General features: G+C 46.6%; 1 protein-coding gene across 3 annotated transcripts in view; it reads left to right on the top strand.

Annotated features, from left to right (window-relative positions):
• The window catches only part of KIRREL3 (kirre like nephrin family adhesion molecule 3), a 327,293-nt gene that overhangs the window by 194,290 nt on the left and 113,736 nt on the right, over positions 1 to 19,267 (top strand). For 2 of the 3 annotated variants that reach the window (XM_051638418.1, XM_051638417.1), the window contains exon 2: positions 13,797 to 13,874. The exons of the other annotated variant lie outside the window; for it this stretch is intronic. In XM_051638418.1, the coding sequence (XP_051494378.1) occupies positions 13,797 to 13,874 (78 nt within the window). The remainder of the gene's footprint in view (positions 1 to 13,796; positions 13,875 to 19,267) is intronic. 3 annotated transcript variants of the gene reach the window in all.

Below are 19,267 nucleotides of genomic sequence, written 5' to 3'. Positions count from 1 at the left end.
TTGATTGCTTTGTTCATTTTTCCAGCAGAAGAGCTACCCACCTGGAAAACACTGACTGGCTGCAGGCAGGAGCAGAATTTATTTCCAAAAAATAAATGGATCTGGGATAAAAGTCTTCTTGATTTTTTCATTTTAGCTGCAAAGGATGATATGCTTCTGTTCTGCTCTTTGTGCTGAAGATCAAATAGGAAGGAACTTTGCATAGGTGTGCCAATACCTTTCAAGGAAAAGTTTCTTCCCCCACTCCAACATATTCCTCCCACAAGCAGCACCTTGGACTTGAGATGAGAGTAATATTTAACATTTCTTTCACAATACTGCTGGCGTGACTCTGAATCCCAGTGCTGACACTCTTGTTCTGTTTTCTGTTCCATGTACATGGCTTCTCTCTGATCTTTCTACCTTGGCCTTGTTTTATTCTATTATTTCTTTTTTTCCCCCCTTCCTTTCTTTCTCCATTTCTCTCACAAAGCTTTGTGGAAGAAGCATTGTTTCATTTTCCTGAAGGTCCTGAGAGGGCAGCTGGCAGATCTCATATGCAGGGTGTCAGCTACATTAAATGCACACACTCAGATCACTGTAAATCCCTATTTACACACAATGAACATGAGGATATAAAGCATAGAGGAAATAATATATTATTGATTAGAGCAGCAGTGTGTAATGTCCTTTGAAAGGCAGGTGGTGCATGCTCATCCATCAGTGCTCCTGACACAGATCTTCTTGCTCCTTGGAAATGCAGGGCAAGTTGGCTGTGTTCTGCCACCCTCCCTGTGTGGGGAGTGGAGGGGTGAAAAGTGGAATGCAGCCCAATGTTATTAGAAGGTGTTTGGAGACAGGATAGCAGAGCAGGATATTTCTCTGGGTGACCTGAAGCCCGACTTGTTGGGCATGTTTGGATTTTAGTGAAGCAAGCCAATGCTTCAGAGAAGATTTTTTTACAAGTGGAGCCAGAGGGTTCAAATCTTATTGGCTTTCCTCTAAGTGCAGGTGGGTGTCTTTCTTGATGTCTGTGCTGCTTCAAAAAGAGGATTTTGTACACAGGTTCTCCATGTCATCTGGAGGAGGAGAAGGTGCCGTGTGTGAGGGGTGCACAAGCACACAGAAGAGCTCATTGACTTTGCAGAGATATGTAGCAGTTGAGGAGGGCTGACAAGCCCTAACAAGAGTCTTCTGACTAGAAGTTCTGTGCACTCCGAAACAAAGTGTGTTGGGGTGGGTTTTCTGTGTGTGATTTAATATTGTGTTTATTTTTTTTAATGATGATCTAAAATACTTGTCATCTGAAGTGCCTTAGTGGCAATGCTGGGCTGGTACTTGTGTTGCAGTGATGAAGAACAATGTTTTGATGGTTGCTGAATGTGTAGCTGATGATTTCCTCTCCTTCCCAACAGCTGTCACCATCCCCTAATCTCCTGTGCAACACATGAAATTCATTCCCTTGTTTTATCTCTGGCTGAGGTCACAGGAAAGTGAGGTCCTTGAAGCTTGGCAAGCAATTGGAATAGGCTTTGTTTGGTTTAAATGAGTTGAGACTTCAAACCCGGACAGGTAATGGAGCAGTTTTCCTTCCCTTCACTTGGGGGGGATTGCAGTCCTGGCTGCTCCTCACCCTGTTGGCCCAGCTGCCTGGGTCAGAAGGATTTCAGGGTGCAGCCACATTAAGAAAAAGAGCATCTTTGTGAGAACTGGATAACTTGAATTAATACAGAGGGAAAACTGCCCCCCACAATCTGCCCTTGGTCACCAATCTGAGCTGTTTGCTCACTGGTGTGAACTCTGCAGTGAAAACATGTTAAAGTTCCCTTTTCCTGCAGATTTTTTCTTCCAGGTATTTAATCTTAGTTTACAGATGAAATGTGCAGTGGTGAAAAAGATGCTAATCACACAGTTGCTGCACTCTGCTCCAGCCACTGAAAAATTTATTACCATCTGTCTTGGATTGGACAGGGCTGTGAGCACCAAGACGTTAACATCTTTGAAGCAGCAGCAGCGAAACTCAGCATTGCAACAGGGCAAGGTTGGATCTGCAAAGAGCTTGCATGGGTTTGGTACAGGTACAGCTTTGTAGTCTTCTCTTTGCCTAAGGTCAGAGGCAAGAAAAATCTGTGTTGTGCTCAAAACGTCCATCACTGGGCTGTAAGTGTCATCTCAGCAACTTTCTAGTGTCTTATGGTGGGGAGGGTTTTCTCTTTTGTCAACCATTTAACTAGTCAGCAATTCCACTTTGTTTTTCGCCAGATACTGAGGTGAGTGTTATTTCAGTCTCCTGGGTACAGCATTATGTACGTTCCTAATGGGTCCCTCCTCTAGCTGTAAGGAGGGCACCTGGTTTATATGGTGGTGTTCTGCCAGGCTTTTATGAAGCCAGAGCAGAAGGTGAGGTCAGAAATCAGATCAGCTCCCAGGAATAGGTGGTTGGCCGTGTGGCCGTTTCTGAGCTTGTTGTAACATCAAACTATCTTGGAATCAATCAGTGCTTTTGATTTTTGGCCTGCTTCTGCCCTCAGTGTATTACTGGCCTTACAGTTCAGAAGTACGCAAAACTACAGCTCCTGTGATGCATCTTAAATATATTATTTACTCTTGGCTTTTTGCAAGAGCTGTGTTTCTCCCCAGCCACCTCTTCCTGGAACAACACTTCCCCTCCAGCACCAGCAAGACCATCTGAATTTTGGAGCATACTTTCATAAAGTACCTCTCCTGTGGCTGCCTTGGCATATGTTTCTTTTAAATAACTTAGACTATTGTTGTAAAACCTCACACCTTGAAAAAAGAAGAATTGCTGAGCAAGGGAAGAAGAAGTGCAAGGAGTATTTGTGTCTCTCCTGCAGCAATTAGCAAACCTAAACGCAGGTTTGGCTGTTTTTTCCAATTAAACTCTGGCAAGCTGGAATACACATTGTGATAAAGAATCAGAGAGTTTTGGAGCTACTCTGTTTGGAGGATATGGGAGCTTTAGGCTGTGTGGCTGAAACGAAGCCATTGGAAGTAATGGGCTGGACAATCTCAGCCCATTACTTTTAATGGGATTGGAAGAGTGCACGCTCGGGAGCAGCACGTGGACGCTGAGGGAAGCAGGGGAGCTCTTCTCACATATCATTCCAGTTATGGCCAACGCTGGGAAAATGGGCCTCTGGCAGTGGAAGCCAAGCTGCTCACAGTAAATTATCAGGTTTGGCAGCAGAGAGGAGGAGCAGTGGCAGGGAAGGTGCATAAAGGCATGTGTTGGCCTTGGCTGTGAGCTGGGACTTCGTTTGGTTAAGGAACGTCATGAGGAATCCGAGATCCCTGCAGCTCGTGGGTACCATGGGCTGCACAGGGGCGTGAGCAGGGTGACAAGTCCTTCCCTTATCATGTTTTGTTTTTTTCCCTGGTTTGTTTTCCTACCTGTGCTACTTGCATCTGTGGGTGTGGAGGAAGTTTTTAGCCTCGTGTGAACCACTAGCCTGTCGTGCTGGAGCTGCTGAGCACCTCTAGCAAAGTGTTCACAGCGTGAAGATCCAGCCAGCAGGACCAATTCAGAGATAAGGCTCTAAAAGGGGAGCAGGGATGGTCACAAGACAAAGCAAATATTGCAGCATTAAAGATTCAGGATGAATGCTGCAACCTTCAGCTGGTGGTGTGGGTGTTCAGTGTCTTCCCTTGACCCAGGCAGGGCGACTGGTGCTGACTCCGAGAAGCTGCAGCTGCTGTTGGAGCAAGATGCTTGCATCTCTAGGCAGTCTGGGTGATGAATTTGTTTCTCGTGGTGGGACTGAATCTGCTACCCCTAGGACATTGAAGGAATGTGGTCTAGACAGGTCAGCAATCAGCCCCCCACAGCCTGAAATTTGCCCACTCTTCTTTCTTTTGCTGCTGAGCGTGGCCAAAGCCCTCCCTGCCAGCACACTCTAAAACTTCAATACCTCAATCAAAGCAGCCTTCCTGCAGAAAGGGATGGAAATGTAACGATCAGATAATGCCTTAAATTTTGTGGCTTTCTCCGCTTTCCTGTAATTGGTGCCTTGTTCTTTAGAAGAGGGTAGGGACCTGTTTTCCCTCTTTCCCTTCCATCTTGGCACTGCATGCTCTTCAAGCAAGATTTAATGGAAAGGAAAGAGCAGGGAGTGCAGCAAGTGCACCTCCAACTGGGATTCATCTCAAATTGCTGCTTCCTTGGCCAAGTTACTCATCTGTGATGGTTTGGTAGCAGCACCGCAAGTGAGATTCCCCAAGATGTTTAGGTGCCTCAGCTCTCTTTCAAATTCCTGGCAGATTGAAATAACAAAGGAGGAATTAGGGGTTCACCTGTGGTTTAGGGTCTGACCCAAGGTGACTTGTTGACATCAATTAGGTCCTTCAGCTGGCCCAAGAGGAGATGGCAGAGCAAAAAAAAAAAAAAGTAAAAGCCTCAGATGCACAAGAACTGCAGCCGTGCTGGGAGGTAACCAGCAAATACAATTTAATTAGAAGATACACAGAAGGAATGGTGTTTGTGAGGCTGGAGTGTGATTTCCCAGTAATAGAAGGACCACAGAGTTCCCTGCTCCTGACTGTCCTGTCATCCTCAAGCATGGCTGTGCTTCGGTGCTTTCCCTGCCTTCAGAGAGGATTAAAGGGCCACAGTTCCTCTGTCTTGGTGAGCCAGGGCAATTGCCAAGGGTGGCCAGCATGTGGACAATGGGCTCTGAGGGATTTGAGGCAGGAGGAGCTGATGGACCTGGGGCAGATGGGCTTGAAGGCCATGACCATGTTCACTCAGGTCAGGCAGAGGATAGTTGGGCTTGCTGGGTATTTCCAAGGGTAGAAGTGGTTTGTGCTTTCCTGTACTGTTCTCTGTCTTTCCAGACTTGTGAAATGGATGGCTTAACCAGAAGAACATTCAAGACAGGAGGTGTTGATCCAGAGCACCACCATGGACGTGACCTTTACAGTGCAGTGGGGTTTTTTGTTGTTGGGTTTTTTGTTGTTGTTGTTTTTCGGGTTTTTTGTGTGTGTTTTTTTTTTCTCCAGTGTGTCCACAATCTGTCAGAGCAGTGTGTGATCTTCCATTGGAAAGTGTTTCCCTTGCCACGTTCTCCTCATGGTTGTGTAGAGGTGTTATGGGGCAGTCTGGGTGGGGTGTGAGGCTGCTACCCATCCTGCTTTATGCAGATCTCTAGACCTGCATGTAACCATGGCTCTCCATGTGCCAGGGGAGCACAGAAGATGATGTTTATTCCAACATGAGATGGTCCCACCAGGTCCAGGATAACCGTGTGCTGTGTGTGTGGCTAATGTTGCTTGGATTGCCATGGGACATGCAGGGGTGTTGCAGCAGGACAAGGAACAGTGCAGTGGCTTTCAATGAAATGAGAAACCAGAGAGCCTGGGGATGAAATCAGATCTTTAGAGAAAACATTGTGTTCTTAAGGAATCAAAATATGTGGGTCTTGTGTCTTTCTTCCTCTCAGTTTTGTTGTGAGTTTTTTCCATTCAGATTTTGGATCATAGAGAGTAACAGTGCCTCCTGTTATGTAGGAGCCCACCCTGATGCCAGTGCAGTCACTGGAGATGGAGCAGGAAGGCTCATCCCAGCTTAGACTGGTTCAATCCATCTTCCAAACACCCCTCCCCTTGCAGCCCCCCAGTTTCACACAGACCCCATGTCCTGTGGTGTCTAGGGCTTTTCCAGGCTCTGGGGCATCTCCTTGTGAAGGCGTGTTGATTTCCTGGAGCACTTGTTTCTTCACATGCAATGGAAGAGGTGTCGCAGAAAGGTGTGAAGGGGTTTGTGTCTCTTCCACCCTTTCCTCTCTGGTGGGACAGTGTTACTTTAGTGGTGTATGCAGCTCCTGGTTTGGGGAGGGGTAGAAGGGGAAGATGGCTGAGCAAGTAATGCCATGTTGGTTCCACCACAGACCTTGTCAGGCAGCTGCCCAAGTGACTGTGAGTTCAGGTCTGGGCTGCCAAGCAGAGCATGGGGACAAGTGACAGCCCAAAGCCACCCATGCCCTCTGCTTTTGAGAGGAAATGCCTGGGGGAGGCAAAGCAGACAGGGCTGGGGACAAGGCTCCAGCTGCCTGGGAGCCTCTCCTGCCTTCCCTGTTCATGCCTCAGAGGTGTGAAGAGCTCTGTAGGGTCCATATCAGCTGTGTCAGCTGGTGCAGTGCAACCACTGCAGGGTGACCAAAGCAGATGTGCCTGTCACCTGGCTGTCCTCTGGTGGCCCGGGCTGCCCTGCTGCCTTGTTGGAGAGGCCTCAGCAGTACATGGGGGAATGATGGGGATGGTGACATGTCATGGATGCAAGGGATGACCTGGGGAAGCACCAAGAAGGGACTGGGGCATGTGTGGGGTGGTATTTGTGTCTTGGTTAAATTTTTCTTGAAGCCTTGTTCCTGACCTTCCTGCAGTGGTTTGCTGCCTTGAAACAGGAGATGGATTTTGCAGTTTGAATGGAGCAGCAGGTACAATGGGCTGTGCTCAAAAGCAGATTAAATCCTTGGGAAGTCCTTGAAGTGCAGGTCAAATCCACCAGGTGAATTGAACAATACAGATGTCTTCCTGGGGAGGGTCTGAGCTCGGGGGCTGTAGCCAGCCAAGGCTGGAAGAGGGTCAGAGGGTCTGAGCTAAGAGAGATAAAAGTGGAAACAAGGTTGAAGCTCTTGCAAAATACTGTCAAAATCGTGTAAATGGAAGAGAAAAGCTTGAGTTATGCCTGTGAGACTGTAAAATGAATCTCTTACTCTGCAGGGGTGCAGAGGGCCTGGATTGTTGATGTGGACAACTGGCTGCAGGTCTCCCCTTGGTGGAGCTTTCAGAAAGAGGGTGTGGAGGGAGCGAGGGGCAGCCTGAAGTTGCAGATCACAGTTCCTTGCCAGTAGTGCCCAAGGATTTGTGGTTGTGGGCAGCCCTGCCAGCCTTTTCCAATGGCTGCAAATGGATTTAGCCAGATCCCATGGAAGTGTCTGGCTGCATTGCTCTCATTAGTGCAACCAGGAGCTGATTTGCTGTCACTAGTGGTGAAGAAAACACTGTTTCTACATAACCTTTGATTTGTTTTTCTTTTGAATAATATAAAAAATATGCTGTGTGAAAGTTGTAACTTTTCCAACAGGTAAGACAGGAAAATCCCTTTTCCTACAAGTGAGGTAGAGTGAAGCTGTGGGACTTGTTGCCATGATCAGGAGATGGCATTTCAGATTGATCAGTGTAAGTGTGTACCTGTGTGTACAAAGAGGAAAGCTGTTTGAGCAAAAAGTGTCACGTGCTTAAGGCCACCTTAATCTGGGGTAAATTTTTTCCTTCAGGCTGTTTTGCTTTGGGGGAGGGAGAAGAAAAATCCTGAGAACATCTGGATTTGAGGTTTGTAAGGATTCTTCTTCACTTGCTGGATGTTCCCCAAATAGGGAAGGTTTGTAGGAGGTTCAGAAAAGGAGCATCAACCACAGAGAGCTGGGGAGGAGAGTAAGAAATAGACAGATTTGCTGTACTGAACTTTAGGGACCAAGGGCTCTGTGATGCCACTAGAAAAAAAAAGCTCTTCAAAACACTTCAGTGCTGAGTTACTACTTGGAGGTGCCTTTTTTGCCTTCGTTAGCCAGGGAGCACAGGGAAAGAATGTTCTTTGCTCAGCAGCATGAATCCCTCTTCTTTCTTTCCTCTTCTGCCAGTTGTGTTTCTTGCTAAGAAGCAACTTTTAATTGTCTGGTGCCAGGGCAGAGCTCATTCTTGGGAAGAGCTGCTTTCTGCCTGGCTTCTCTCATCATCCTCTTGAAGCTTTTGATGTGGATGGCTTTCAGGGCAGGCTGGGCAGCTGGGTGCCAGTGTACTGTGATATTCCAGACGTGCTTGTCCAAAGCTGTTTGCCCCGGAGAACCTCATCCTGGGTCATGGATGGCTCTGGTTTTTAAGCTGGATTGAAACAGACTCAGTAAAAATAAGCACACTAAAGTATTCCATTATAGGTTTTAACCCAAAAGAATATTTGATAGAAGTTTTAAGACCTCCACCCTTCAGCACCAGGGAAGACAGCACTGGGGCTGGCTTGTTTTGGGAGTATTGCTCTTTGAGCTGCAGATACAAGCCTCTCCAGCATCGTTCAAGGCAAGTTTAAGTCCTAACAGAGGTGCTTGACAAGGTTGCAATTTCAGGGTGTTTTCCTTTGCCATGCAGAGCTGATCAGCCCTCCCCAAGGTGACCTTCACCCCTCTGTGGTAGCAAGACTTTGCTCTAAAGTCTTTAACCAGAACTGGTGCCTGATGAGTGTCTGGTTTCTGCAAGCTCTGCCCTTTGTGCCTTCCCTCTTTAATACCAACAGGACTTCCAGGTCCGTGGCCCATCAGTGAATAGTCCTTCTGTACAGTTGAGTTTTCCATCTCGGAGCAGTGAGCTGGCAAACACCTCTGCTCCATCTGTTTTCCTTCATTGATAGATTCTTTAAAGTCAGATTGTAATCCCACAGGGACATACTCAACTAATCTTCTGCTTTTAAGATTTTATTTGTGCAATAAATGGATGACAAGGTGGTTTGTAAGTACATAACACAATAAATGGGTTTATAAATGCAACTTTTCTGCTATAGAATAAAATACAATATCACTACAGCATTTAAGACTGATTTCTGGTTCATCCATATTTCAAACAATAATGTGCCCATTTTCTCATCTGGGAAACCTCTTAGATTTTTTTTTAATACACTTTTATAAATTAGCCAAGCACAGATTTAATAATAACTTGCATTTGTATAGCTTTTTTCATCTCTGAGGATCTTGGCTTGCTCTACAAACTTGATGGTGCAATATAGAAATCAGGTGCTGATGGATCCATTTGCTCTCTTCCAAGATGTGGGAGTTTGGATGCTCAGCAATGTTTGTGGATGCAAAAAGAGCCAGGCAGGAAGCTGGAATCCAGCACTCATGGCAGAAGGAGAGCTTGGAGGGGAAGGATGCAGCTTGCTTTATGGGTGCCCATAGCAAAGTCGTCTGAAGAAGAGGTCACAGGGGTGTTTAGGAAATCTGCTCAAGAAGAGCTAGATGGAACTGGAAACTAGGATGCTGAAAAAGAAAATGATCCTTCACACATTTCTAACTTTTGGGATGCATTGTTTCTAGATACAGAGACGCCAAGAACATGGAAAGATCTGGGAACTTGGTCTCTTCTGTTGATAATGGGTTTCTTTAGCAAGATATCCAACTGCAGGTGGTTTTATCCATCAGGACAGGAAACTGCTAAATAGGAGCATGAGGTCTTTCAACCAAAGTGTTTTTAAGTGATCCAGAACTCTGGGATTTGGTGGTGTAGGAGCTTTTCATATTCTCATCTTCTCTTGTTGGCCAACTTAGAAACAGAGAGGAAGTTTTTGAGCTTCCTCCTTGGAGACTTCCATGCTCTTTCAAGAGCTACCACCCAAGTTTGTTGCTTCTGAGATTCCAAGGTGAGTTGGGGCTTTTCCAGCCCTCTGTCTTTCCCAGTCCCTGTGTTTTGGTGTAACTGACACCAAATTATCTGTCATGGACGTTATCCCTTGCCCATGCTGAAAAGAAAATGTTCAGAATGAAGCTCATGCATATAACATGTCATTGGAAAAATATTTACAGATAGCAAATTGCCATCTCTGTAGAAGGAAAACATGAGAAAATGGAAACGTGATCTTGATGTTAATACAAAGTTTTTAAAATTTAATTTAAGAGACCAGCTGTTTCTGCTCTCTTATAAGAGTTTAATTGGTATATAATAGCATAGTTAATTAAATACAAATCAATAGTTTAAAACAGCTAATTGATATTTAATATGTATGGGAAAATATAACTTAGTTTGTAATATAATTAACTCAATATTAAATAAGCAATGGAATTGCAATTATGCTTTTACAACAATTATCAAGTTTATCGTTCTTTAATAAACTTGCAATTAGATAGGACGAGCTGAAAAATTATTAACCAGGTATTATTGGGCTATTAAACATTTATTATCATTCCTGGTGGAGTATGGCTACACAATAGTACACATTATGATTGTGTTAATAAACCTTTATTACTGCTTTGCAGCTTTAGCCTTTACTGCACTGGTTGGTCAGGAACTTGGTTCCCTCCCTGAGTTGTGGTTGGAGGAATTGCCTTGAAATTCAGTAAGGAAATCCTTGCAGGAGAAATCTCTCCTTCTGAGCAAATTTGATCAAGTCTGGATATAAAGATCTCTTTTTCAAAGACCATGAACTCTGTTTCTTTTAATTGGCTTTTGCTTCGTTGTCACCAACTGCCCCTCATACTGGCAACGTCTGGTTTGAACTGGCTTCTGCTTTGTCTGATCTGCAGGTTTTGAGGTGGATTACTGCAGGTACTCTTAAAGAAGTCAAAAATGTGCTGCTGCCATGTGTCTTCCAAATGAGACTGAAGTTCACACTTATTCAAAGCACCTGAGATGATAAATGTCAACTCTAACAAGTTTTGCTCTGCTGGTAAAAATCAATTGCCATTGCAAGGAAGTAGATGGGATTTGTTTTGGGAGTGTAGGACATGCATGGGTTAAAGTGTTCTGTTTTCAGTGGTACCTCAGCAGCCCCCCTAAAGCCAAAACATTTAAAATGCTGGGTGTCTGCTTAACTATTTTAGCTTTAGGTAGCCGCTAAAAACCATGAAGTGGTGAGACATCCTTAGGCATCAGAGTCATCTTGAAGTGTTTTACCTTTTAAAGGCCCTCTCAAGTATTTAAAGGTGCCTTTAGCTATAAAGATTTTTGCATGTTCTCACAAATTTATGGTATGAATTATTGTAATGCAGTGCTCTTGGATAGCTCCTTTCATCATGAGATATCAAAGTGTTTTATAAGCATTAATTATAGCACCCCTCAGGGAGGCAAATGGCAGACAGACAGTCATCCTGGTGAGCACCGAGCCAGGCTCCAGACAGGTATTAACCCAGATTTCCTCTGGATTCAGCCTTGATCACCCCTCCCTGCTGCAAGGGTGAAGTGGTGACTGGGACCTCTTGGGTAGCTCAGCCCTTGCCTTGGGTCACAGCCCCTTGTCCCAGCCTTTAAAATATTAAAACCACCTTCTCAGGAAGCATTGGAGCCTGGAAGGGGAGAGCAGGACACCCAAATGGTGTCATCACCCAAGCAGGCTGCAGCTATTGCTGCTGCCTCCATCACTGCTCACTCCACTCTGCTTTGGTTCAGGATGCTCTTGTGGATGGAGACCATGGCAACCATTGTGATCCCAGGTCTACATATCTAGGAAAAACTCAGCTGACATCCCCAGACTGGCCCCCACGCACCTGCCGGGGTGTGTGATGCACGTCTGGATTAGTGAGCTAGGAGCACTGGGTTGCTCAGCTCCACTGTGGGCTGCTCTGCCTGGTGTGACACTAATCTAATTGTGTTGTTTTAATTACACTTTGATACCTTGGTGCTTGTTGAAGGCTCGATAGGAATCAGTGCCGTTTTGCTTTCCTATCAAGACACAAACCTCTTGCCTGCTTTGCAGGCTCCATGTAAGCAGCCCCAGAGCCTCACTTGGGCTTGCAGCCATCTGGCCACATGCATGTGGGATGTGGGTTTTCACAGGCATCACACAACCCTTTGTGGACACCCCACTCACAGTTCAGCACCTTCTAGGTTCTGGTTGTCAGGCAGTGCTAAGGGAGGCAACGGTGCTGAATGGCCTTCAGCTAAAGCAGCAGACCCTGGCAGTAGCCAGGGATATTAGATACATCGAATCAACACCTTTTGTGGTGTATTTGCACTTGTTGTGGTGGGACATAATCATGCCACCTCTACTGTGGAACAGGAGGGCTGAATTCCACCTTTGCATCCAAGATGGGAGATGGTTGGTGTTTACCTCTGTCTTGTTGATTAACACTCTGGGTTCAAGAAACAGCTGAGGATGCAGATAGTTGATTCATCTGCCCTGATTTTTCTGATCTTTAGGCATCTACATCTGAGTTAGTCACCTCCTTTTATGGGCAATGAGAGAGTTACAGGCACCCCCAAAGAAGTGAGTTGCTTTCTGGAGGTGCCTGTTTCTCTCCAGGGCACTATCCTAGGGTAGCATTGTGGATTTAGGGGGGGGAATTAAATCTCAGCTTATTCTTAGCACCTCAAGAAACTTACTTTTGTCTGAGCATTGACTTCAGTGGGATTACATATGTCTTTTATTGTCATTAGGTGTTTTGTCCTCCCTGATGGGAACCTTCAGATGTTAGTCTTTTGCAAGGTGGAGCCCTGTTTAGTGTTAGAGAAAGTGCTTTAACTAGTCTTGTGTGTACCCTAGATGTCCCAGAGCCAAAAGAAGTTCAGTTTCTCTGGGTTTAGGCTCTGATTCTGCCTCATTGTGCACAAGAAGAGGATGCTAAACCCTCTGCTGGAATGCCACAGCAGTGTTGGGGAGGGATGCTGTGTATCTGAGTATATACTCATATAGATCTGGGTGTCTGCCCTGCACATCCCATCACACTGTGGTGAGTGATTTTCCTCTTCTTCTGGGCATGATCCAGATCTGGGAATCAAACCACTGTAGCTCTGAAAGCTCGAAAGCTGTCGCTGTACTCTCTACCCTCCTGCTCTGCTGCCTTCCCCTCTTGTGTGCAGCACAACTTGGTGACACTCCCGAGCTCCTTCCTCAGCCAAGGGGGCTCTGGAGAGACCACAGCAACATTAAGTAAACATCAAAGGGGCTTTGATCAGCAGGGCTCTGCAAAGCACAGAAGCCCCTCAGGAGCTCTGCAGGTCCACAAGCAGGCAGCACTGGGGACATGGTACCTTAATTTTCTCCACTGTGACTGAGGAGAATTTGTTTGAAGAACTGGAGCTTTTTGCTGCTCTGAGATGCACATGGAAAGAGTCTGGAAAACCCCTGCTCAGATCTTCCTGTTTGTTACTGAGAGCCAGAAAAGCCCCATTAAGAAATCAAGGCATCAAAGGCATGTGCTGACTCTGACTCTGGCACTTGGATGCTTGTAGGGGCACTGCCTTGCTTCTCAAGAGCAAGATGCCTCAAGCCAGACTTATCTGCCCCTCTGAGGGCTGGTTCCCATTTTGCTGTGCTGCCTGCTAGAGAAGAAAGGGATTAGAGAGTCCATGTTATTGCAACACACTGATGGGGACGAAGATGCAGCTCATTCCCTCTGCTTAGCATGGAGGAGCACTTAGAAGGGCACAGGAGTAGATAGAATCATAGAATTACAATCATTCTGGTTGGAAAAGGCTTTTCAGACCATCAAGTTCAACTGTTAACCCAGCACTGCCAAGGCCACCACTAACCCATGTCCCTCAGCACCACATCTACACAGTGTTTATATCCCTCCAGGGATGGTGATGCCACCACTGCTCTAGACAGCCTGTGCCAGGGCTTGATAGCCCTTTGGGGGAAGAAATTGTTCTCAATATCCAGTGTAAACCTCCCCTGGCACAACTTGAGGTCATTTCTTCCTGTTCTATTGCTTGTTGACTGGGAGAAGAGACCAACACCCCCCCTCACTCCAGCCTCCTTTCAGGTAGTTGCAGAGAGGGAGAAGGTCTCCCCTCAGCCTGCTTTTGTCCAGGCTGAACACCCCCAGTTCCCTCAGCTGCTCCTCAGCAGACTTGTGCTCCAGACCCTTCTCCATGATGACCCTCCTGTCTGTAGATGTCTGTGGCTAAGTGGAGCAGTGCAACAGCAGCTGGAAGCAGTTGGCATGGGACCCCCAGCACAGCTGAGCTCCGTGAGGCTGACCCAAGACTTCAGTGATATGCCTGGATGGTGTAACCCACAGGATTTGCTCCCTGCAGCATCCCTCTGTGCCTGCTCTTGTCCTCAGCCTGCTCATCTAATGTGGCTCTCTCCTCTCTTGCAGAACTGGGGCTCCCAGGAAGAGGATGCTGCCTAGTACTGGGGTTCATGTACAAGGAGAAGTTCCGCAGGATGACTGAAGGTGAGCAGTTCCCTCACCTATTATTCTTCCTTCCTCTTTAGCCATCTTACTGCAAGGGGCGTGGATGTGCCACCACTAGGAACGTGCTAGGCTCTTGTCCACACCAAGGAGAAAATCCTGCTTCTCCTTTGATCTCTGAAACATCTTAGTAGGTGTGGATGTAGGAAGTTGCATGAAGCTGCAAGAGAAGAGCAGGAGCTTATTGGTTCCATGCATCCAAAATCCACCATCTTTTTCCCATGGAAAGGTTCTGTTATATGGGAAGCTCTTCCAGCAATTCCTGAATCTTTTTACTCTGGGTGGTAGTGCCTCACCATGACACCTTCAGAATACCAGCTTTCAGTGCCTTTGCAGCCCTCAGAGGAGCTGTTCTGTTGTTCATCAAACCCCTGCACTCTGGCAGAAATCTCTCTAAATTTCTCTGTTTATATTCTAGTCATTCCTCAACTACTTTATGAGCATTGATTAATCCATAGAAATATCATAAATAATTATGAAGCATAATAACTAAACAAAAACTATATTTCTGCTGAGAAGAACTGGCATCCTTGCTTCTGGTAGCTTCATTGCTTGGCTTCTCCTTCTGAAGCAAACCCTGGTGCAGCAGTTAATGCTGGATCAGAGAAGAGATTAAAGGTCCCAGAGCCCCATGAGAGTCTCGAGGGCGTGTCAAGGAAAGTTTAGCTGCTGTGAGATGAATCAGGGGACTGCAAACCTGATCCAAACATGAGTTTAGTCCTTGTTTTGAGCTTTGATTGGGAATTATTTCATCCTGCTGAGCCTTATTGAGCTTTCAGGGATGGTGTGTTGCTCAGCAGGTAGCCACAGGGGTGTCTGCTCTTGCAGGAAGCCATGTCTTCACATGAGTAAAAGGTGCATCAGCTTTCAGAGGGTAGAGCTCTTGCAGAGGCAAGTTCATGGTTCAAAAATCAGTTAGAAGATCAAAGGTTCTTTCATTTTCCCAGGAGCCCAGATACTGAGCTGATAACATGGGGAAAATACTTCACAAGACTTCATCTCATGCTTGTTAATTACCACCTGCTTTTTAAACATTGATTAGAGTAGGTTCTGTGGGAAAGGGGCTGTCCCTTGGGTGAGTGGATGGCAGAGTCTTGTCCGACTGCTGTGAGAAGGTGAAAATTCTCAGTACCTTCCTGTTCCTCCAAGCTGTTGGAGATGCTGCCTGTGGCACCCCTCTGCTGGGCAGCAGCACCCAAGGGGTGCTCATAGGGTGTCCAAGAGCCAGCAGGACCTGCCAATCCTTTGGGATCACTCATAGAAGCTCCTGGTGGATTCAAAGCCCGTGTCCGCCTACAACGCGAGCCCTCCTTTTTCAGGCTGAACATAGCTTTGTGTGGAGAGAACAAAGAAACATGAAAAGCCAAAAGTAAAGCCTTTGTGTGGGAAAGGGAACAAAGTGTGCCTGCCTGGCACTGTGCAGGCAGCGAGCTTCTGGCCCTGCAGGCTGCAGGACCATAGTTATGCTTAAAGGTACAGTCTGCCAAAAAACAAAGTTTGGGGATTTCCATGGCTACAAAGACCACCTAGGACTTGTGTTTTCACTCGAGGTGGTTCTGGATGACAGTTGCAGGCCTGGTTTTGGTGGATTTGAGCGCAGGTCTACAATGTGTGGTATGTGAGCCAAGGGGGATTTCAGATGTCTGGTCATCTAGAGACGTGCAGCAAAGGTATTTCCTGCCCCAAGTACCTGAGCCAGACTCTTTGGGCCAATTACCTTGCAAAGGGAATGAGACAGACAGCTTCCCTTTTATATTTTTGCCAACTGAGAGGTTTTTTTCTCTTTTTATTGCACAATGGTGCTAATGAATAACCCTATTAATAATTACAGGGTAGCTGGAGGAACTGAAAGCAGAGGTAGGCAGTTGGGGCAATCAGATAGTTATGAGGTGTGGGGTCTACATTGTAGTGAAAATGGGTAATTACAGGGATCATTAGAACCTCGCTGATACTTAACAGAGACATCTACAAAATGCACTCACAGGTAGAGAAGCACAAGAGGACTTGAAGGCCTTGTCAGCATGGAGGAATCACTTGGTGGTGGCAAAGTTTTTCTCTTGGCTTTTGTAATGGAGAAGGTCCAGGCTGGACACATGCAGACCAATGAGGCAACCTCTCCCAGCAGGGTGAAACGAATGTTGTGACACAGATGCTCTTTGGCCATGCCCAGCAAGGAGCTTTGGTAGCATGAAGTTTGTTTACCAGCTGGCAAGTGATGGATGCCCATTAACACAATTGATTGCAGATGCAGGCTCTTCTGCCTGAGCTGTTCTCCAGGGTGAGAAACCAGAAGAAGTGTCTGAGAACTTCCGTCTGTCCATATTAGTTAACACACACCAGTTCCTCATGTCAGCATCTATCAACCTGTATCATGGAATAAAGGGTCCGGGTGACGTGTTGGTGTCTTTCCCAGCTGCAAGGCAAGAGTACAGCCTGGGCTGCTGGTGATGTGCAAGACAGAAATGATTTGGGTGCTCTCCCTGCAGCTGGCACTGCCATGATTGCTTCTTGCTCTGTTGTCCCTGTGAACCCCCCCCAGAAGGGTGCTGGGTGTGGGCATAATCTGGGGGCATGGGGAGCTGGGGAGGAGGCAGAAGCTGCTCCAGTGTGGCTGCTCTAATCTTCTCCCTTTGCTGTAATTAATGAGTGTCTTGGCTGCGTGCTGGGATCACTCTAGTGGTGGCTGTGAGTTGTAGGGTGAAATTCAGCTGGTGACAGTTGTAGAGGGAGGGGGGGGAGAGGCAGAGCTGTCTGTAACGATGGCCTCGCAATAAAGACACTTTAGAGTTAATCCTGCACCATCTGTCTTCATTCTGCTAATAACCCACTCAATCAGATGCTGCAGACTGTTTGTTAACATTCAGAAACAGATACAGAGTCAGGAGGAGCAGGCTGTTTGCTCTCAACAGCCTGGATTCTTCCTTGAGAACAGCTCTCCCCTGGCCGCAGCGGCAGCTCAGTGGGAGCCATGGCCTGTGGGCTGGATGTCCTGAAGCACGTGCCAGAGGTGATGCTGAGTCTCCACCAGGCTGAGTTACACTGCTTTCCCCAGGGCTCGTGCTGCACGGGCTCAAGGTGATTTTGGAGCAGAAAGGTGGCATCCATGAGGTGGGTCACCTGAGTCCCCCAAGAACAGGGATCTTGAACTAACCGGAAAATTTGGGTTTGTTTTTCTATTCCCTCTTCCCCTTTGTTTCTCTTCCCAAGGGAGGGCAGGCTACTCCCTGCTCATCGTGCTTGGGTTCTGCCTGTCCATAGCTTCAGGTCCCAAGTTGGGCTTGCTCTGCTCTCCTGCAGTGGTCAAAGGCAGGTATTCATATGTTGATTCTGCTATTTTGCTTCATCTCTCTTGCCTTTGACTTCTTGCCAGATCCAACTTGAGTCATTAGCAAGCATCGCTGCAGCAATTATGGCACTTTTTGGCTGCCATTCATAAAGCTACTAAGGGGAACGATTGAGCGCTGAGAGGTGTCAGCCTTCTCCTTCACCACCTGGCTGCAACCATCTCCCTGGGTAAGGGACCTGCAGGAGCAGGTCAGCTCACTCCCCTCCTTTCATCCCCCTTTCTGGACACTACACTGGCCCTCGTGTCCTCCTGTTGAGCAGGCAGGCTGCACCTCTGTGGGATGGACCCAGTGCTTGGCTTTCTCACTGTGTGGAGAGGAAGGGTGAGCTTCATCCTTGTGTCCAAGGTCAAGTGGTGCAAGTGGGAAAAGGGACAGAAGAAGGACTCGGTGCAGTGTCTTCCTCCTGGACCAGCCTGGCTCAGAGCTCTGCTTTGCTCCCATCCATACCACCAGTTAGGGACAAGCACCAGGCTAAAATCTGTACTTCAAGCTGCAGATGGTCTCCTTGGTTCAGCCTACAAACACTGCTGTGCCAGGAGAGAGAGAGGCTGTGCTGGAGTTATCTCTGGCAGCAGCCACCCCCCACTGGCACCGTGGCTGGCAGGAGGCTCTGGCCTTGGTGTGTTCTCCCTTCAAGGTGTCTCTGTTCACAATACAAAGCAATTTAGCAGCCGTGGCTGCAGAGCTGCAGCTCCACATAGTAACTAGTGCTGCTCTGGCCTTAATTGGGAGAGTGTGTTGCTTAGCAAATCATATTTGCTGGGTAATGATGGGAGAAATCTGCTCAGATAACAGCTGTCCAAGTCCAAGGCAGGAGGTTTTTTTCTAAAGGCCACAGGGATGTTGGTCAGTGTAAGATAAACCTTGAGTTTTGGGAGTGTAGATGGCAAGAACTTGAAAGTTTTGCAGCCTGGGCTGCAAATCTCACTGTGACTCTTTTGTTCAGAAGGTTTTGGATCTTATTTAAAGGTCCTGGGACTAATGCAAAGCTCTGATGTCTCTTGTTGGGGTAAGATGGACGTATCGAAAGGACCTTAAACGCAGATGATTCATCCACATACCCGAAATGTGGGCCACAGGTCAGGGCCTAGAGGGACGATGATGGTCTGAAGTGAAGCAGAGCCACCAGCCTGCTCTCCTTGTCATGGCTCCTGCATTCACACAGCCCTCGCAGAATGCAGCTAATTGGGATGACTTGGATCAGCCCCTGCCTGTCTGGCAGAACTGGGCAGCTGCCTGCTTCTGCCTTGCACCATCACCTGTGGCTTTGCACTCATGATCTGTGAGCATTGTAGCTCTGGATGGGGTCTCTTAGTCTTCAACTTTGGCATAGCTCTGGTCTGCTGATAGGTTTTGGTTCTGCTAGACGTGCAGAGAGAATTTTGTATGCATATGAAAGCTGGTTTTATGGCTTATAATTATCTCCTACCATCCTTAGAACAATTATAGCTACTCCATTATTAATAATTGGAATTCCAGTCTTTGTCATAGATCACTAAATGGAAAGGAAGCTCAACCCTGGGTTTGCATAATGTACCTTGGTCTAAATTGAATAATTGGTAAAATGGTGAAAATACTTGGTTTTTCCCTCATTCCTTGGTGCTGGAATTAGTGAGATATTAGTGCAATTAGCCAGTGCTTCCATTTGAGGCTGCAATCATTTGGTTTGTAATTTAGAATAAATGTAAAAGCCCACTTGTGCTTCTGAACGGATTATTTGTCCTCTTTAAAAGTATCTAATGGGGTGGCTGTCATCTAAGCAAGATACATTTGACCCATTTAAATTTGTTTTCCTTTTAATCTGCTATCTGTTTTCCTGGATCTTTTTTTAATAAAAGCATAAAGCACAAGTGGGTGAGAGAGACCAAAGAAGGAGAGGATAGAAGCCTTATAGATCTGGAGTTTATCATAAGCCACAGTAACTTGAAATCAAGGCTGTTAAACTGCAGAAAGCAATGAAAAGAAAACACTATTTGGAGATCGTTTAAAGAGCCGAGTGACTTGTCAATGAAAGGTTGTTCTATTCGA

This window comes from Apus apus, chromosome 22, assembly GCF_020740795.1.
Source record: "Apus apus isolate bApuApu2 chromosome 22, bApuApu2.pri.cur, whole genome shotgun sequence".
NCBI lineage: Eukaryota > Metazoa > Chordata > Aves > Apodiformes > Apodidae > Apus > Apus apus.
Note: the sequence above shows the minus strand (reverse complement) of the source record. Positions and strands in the feature narration are given on the sequence as shown.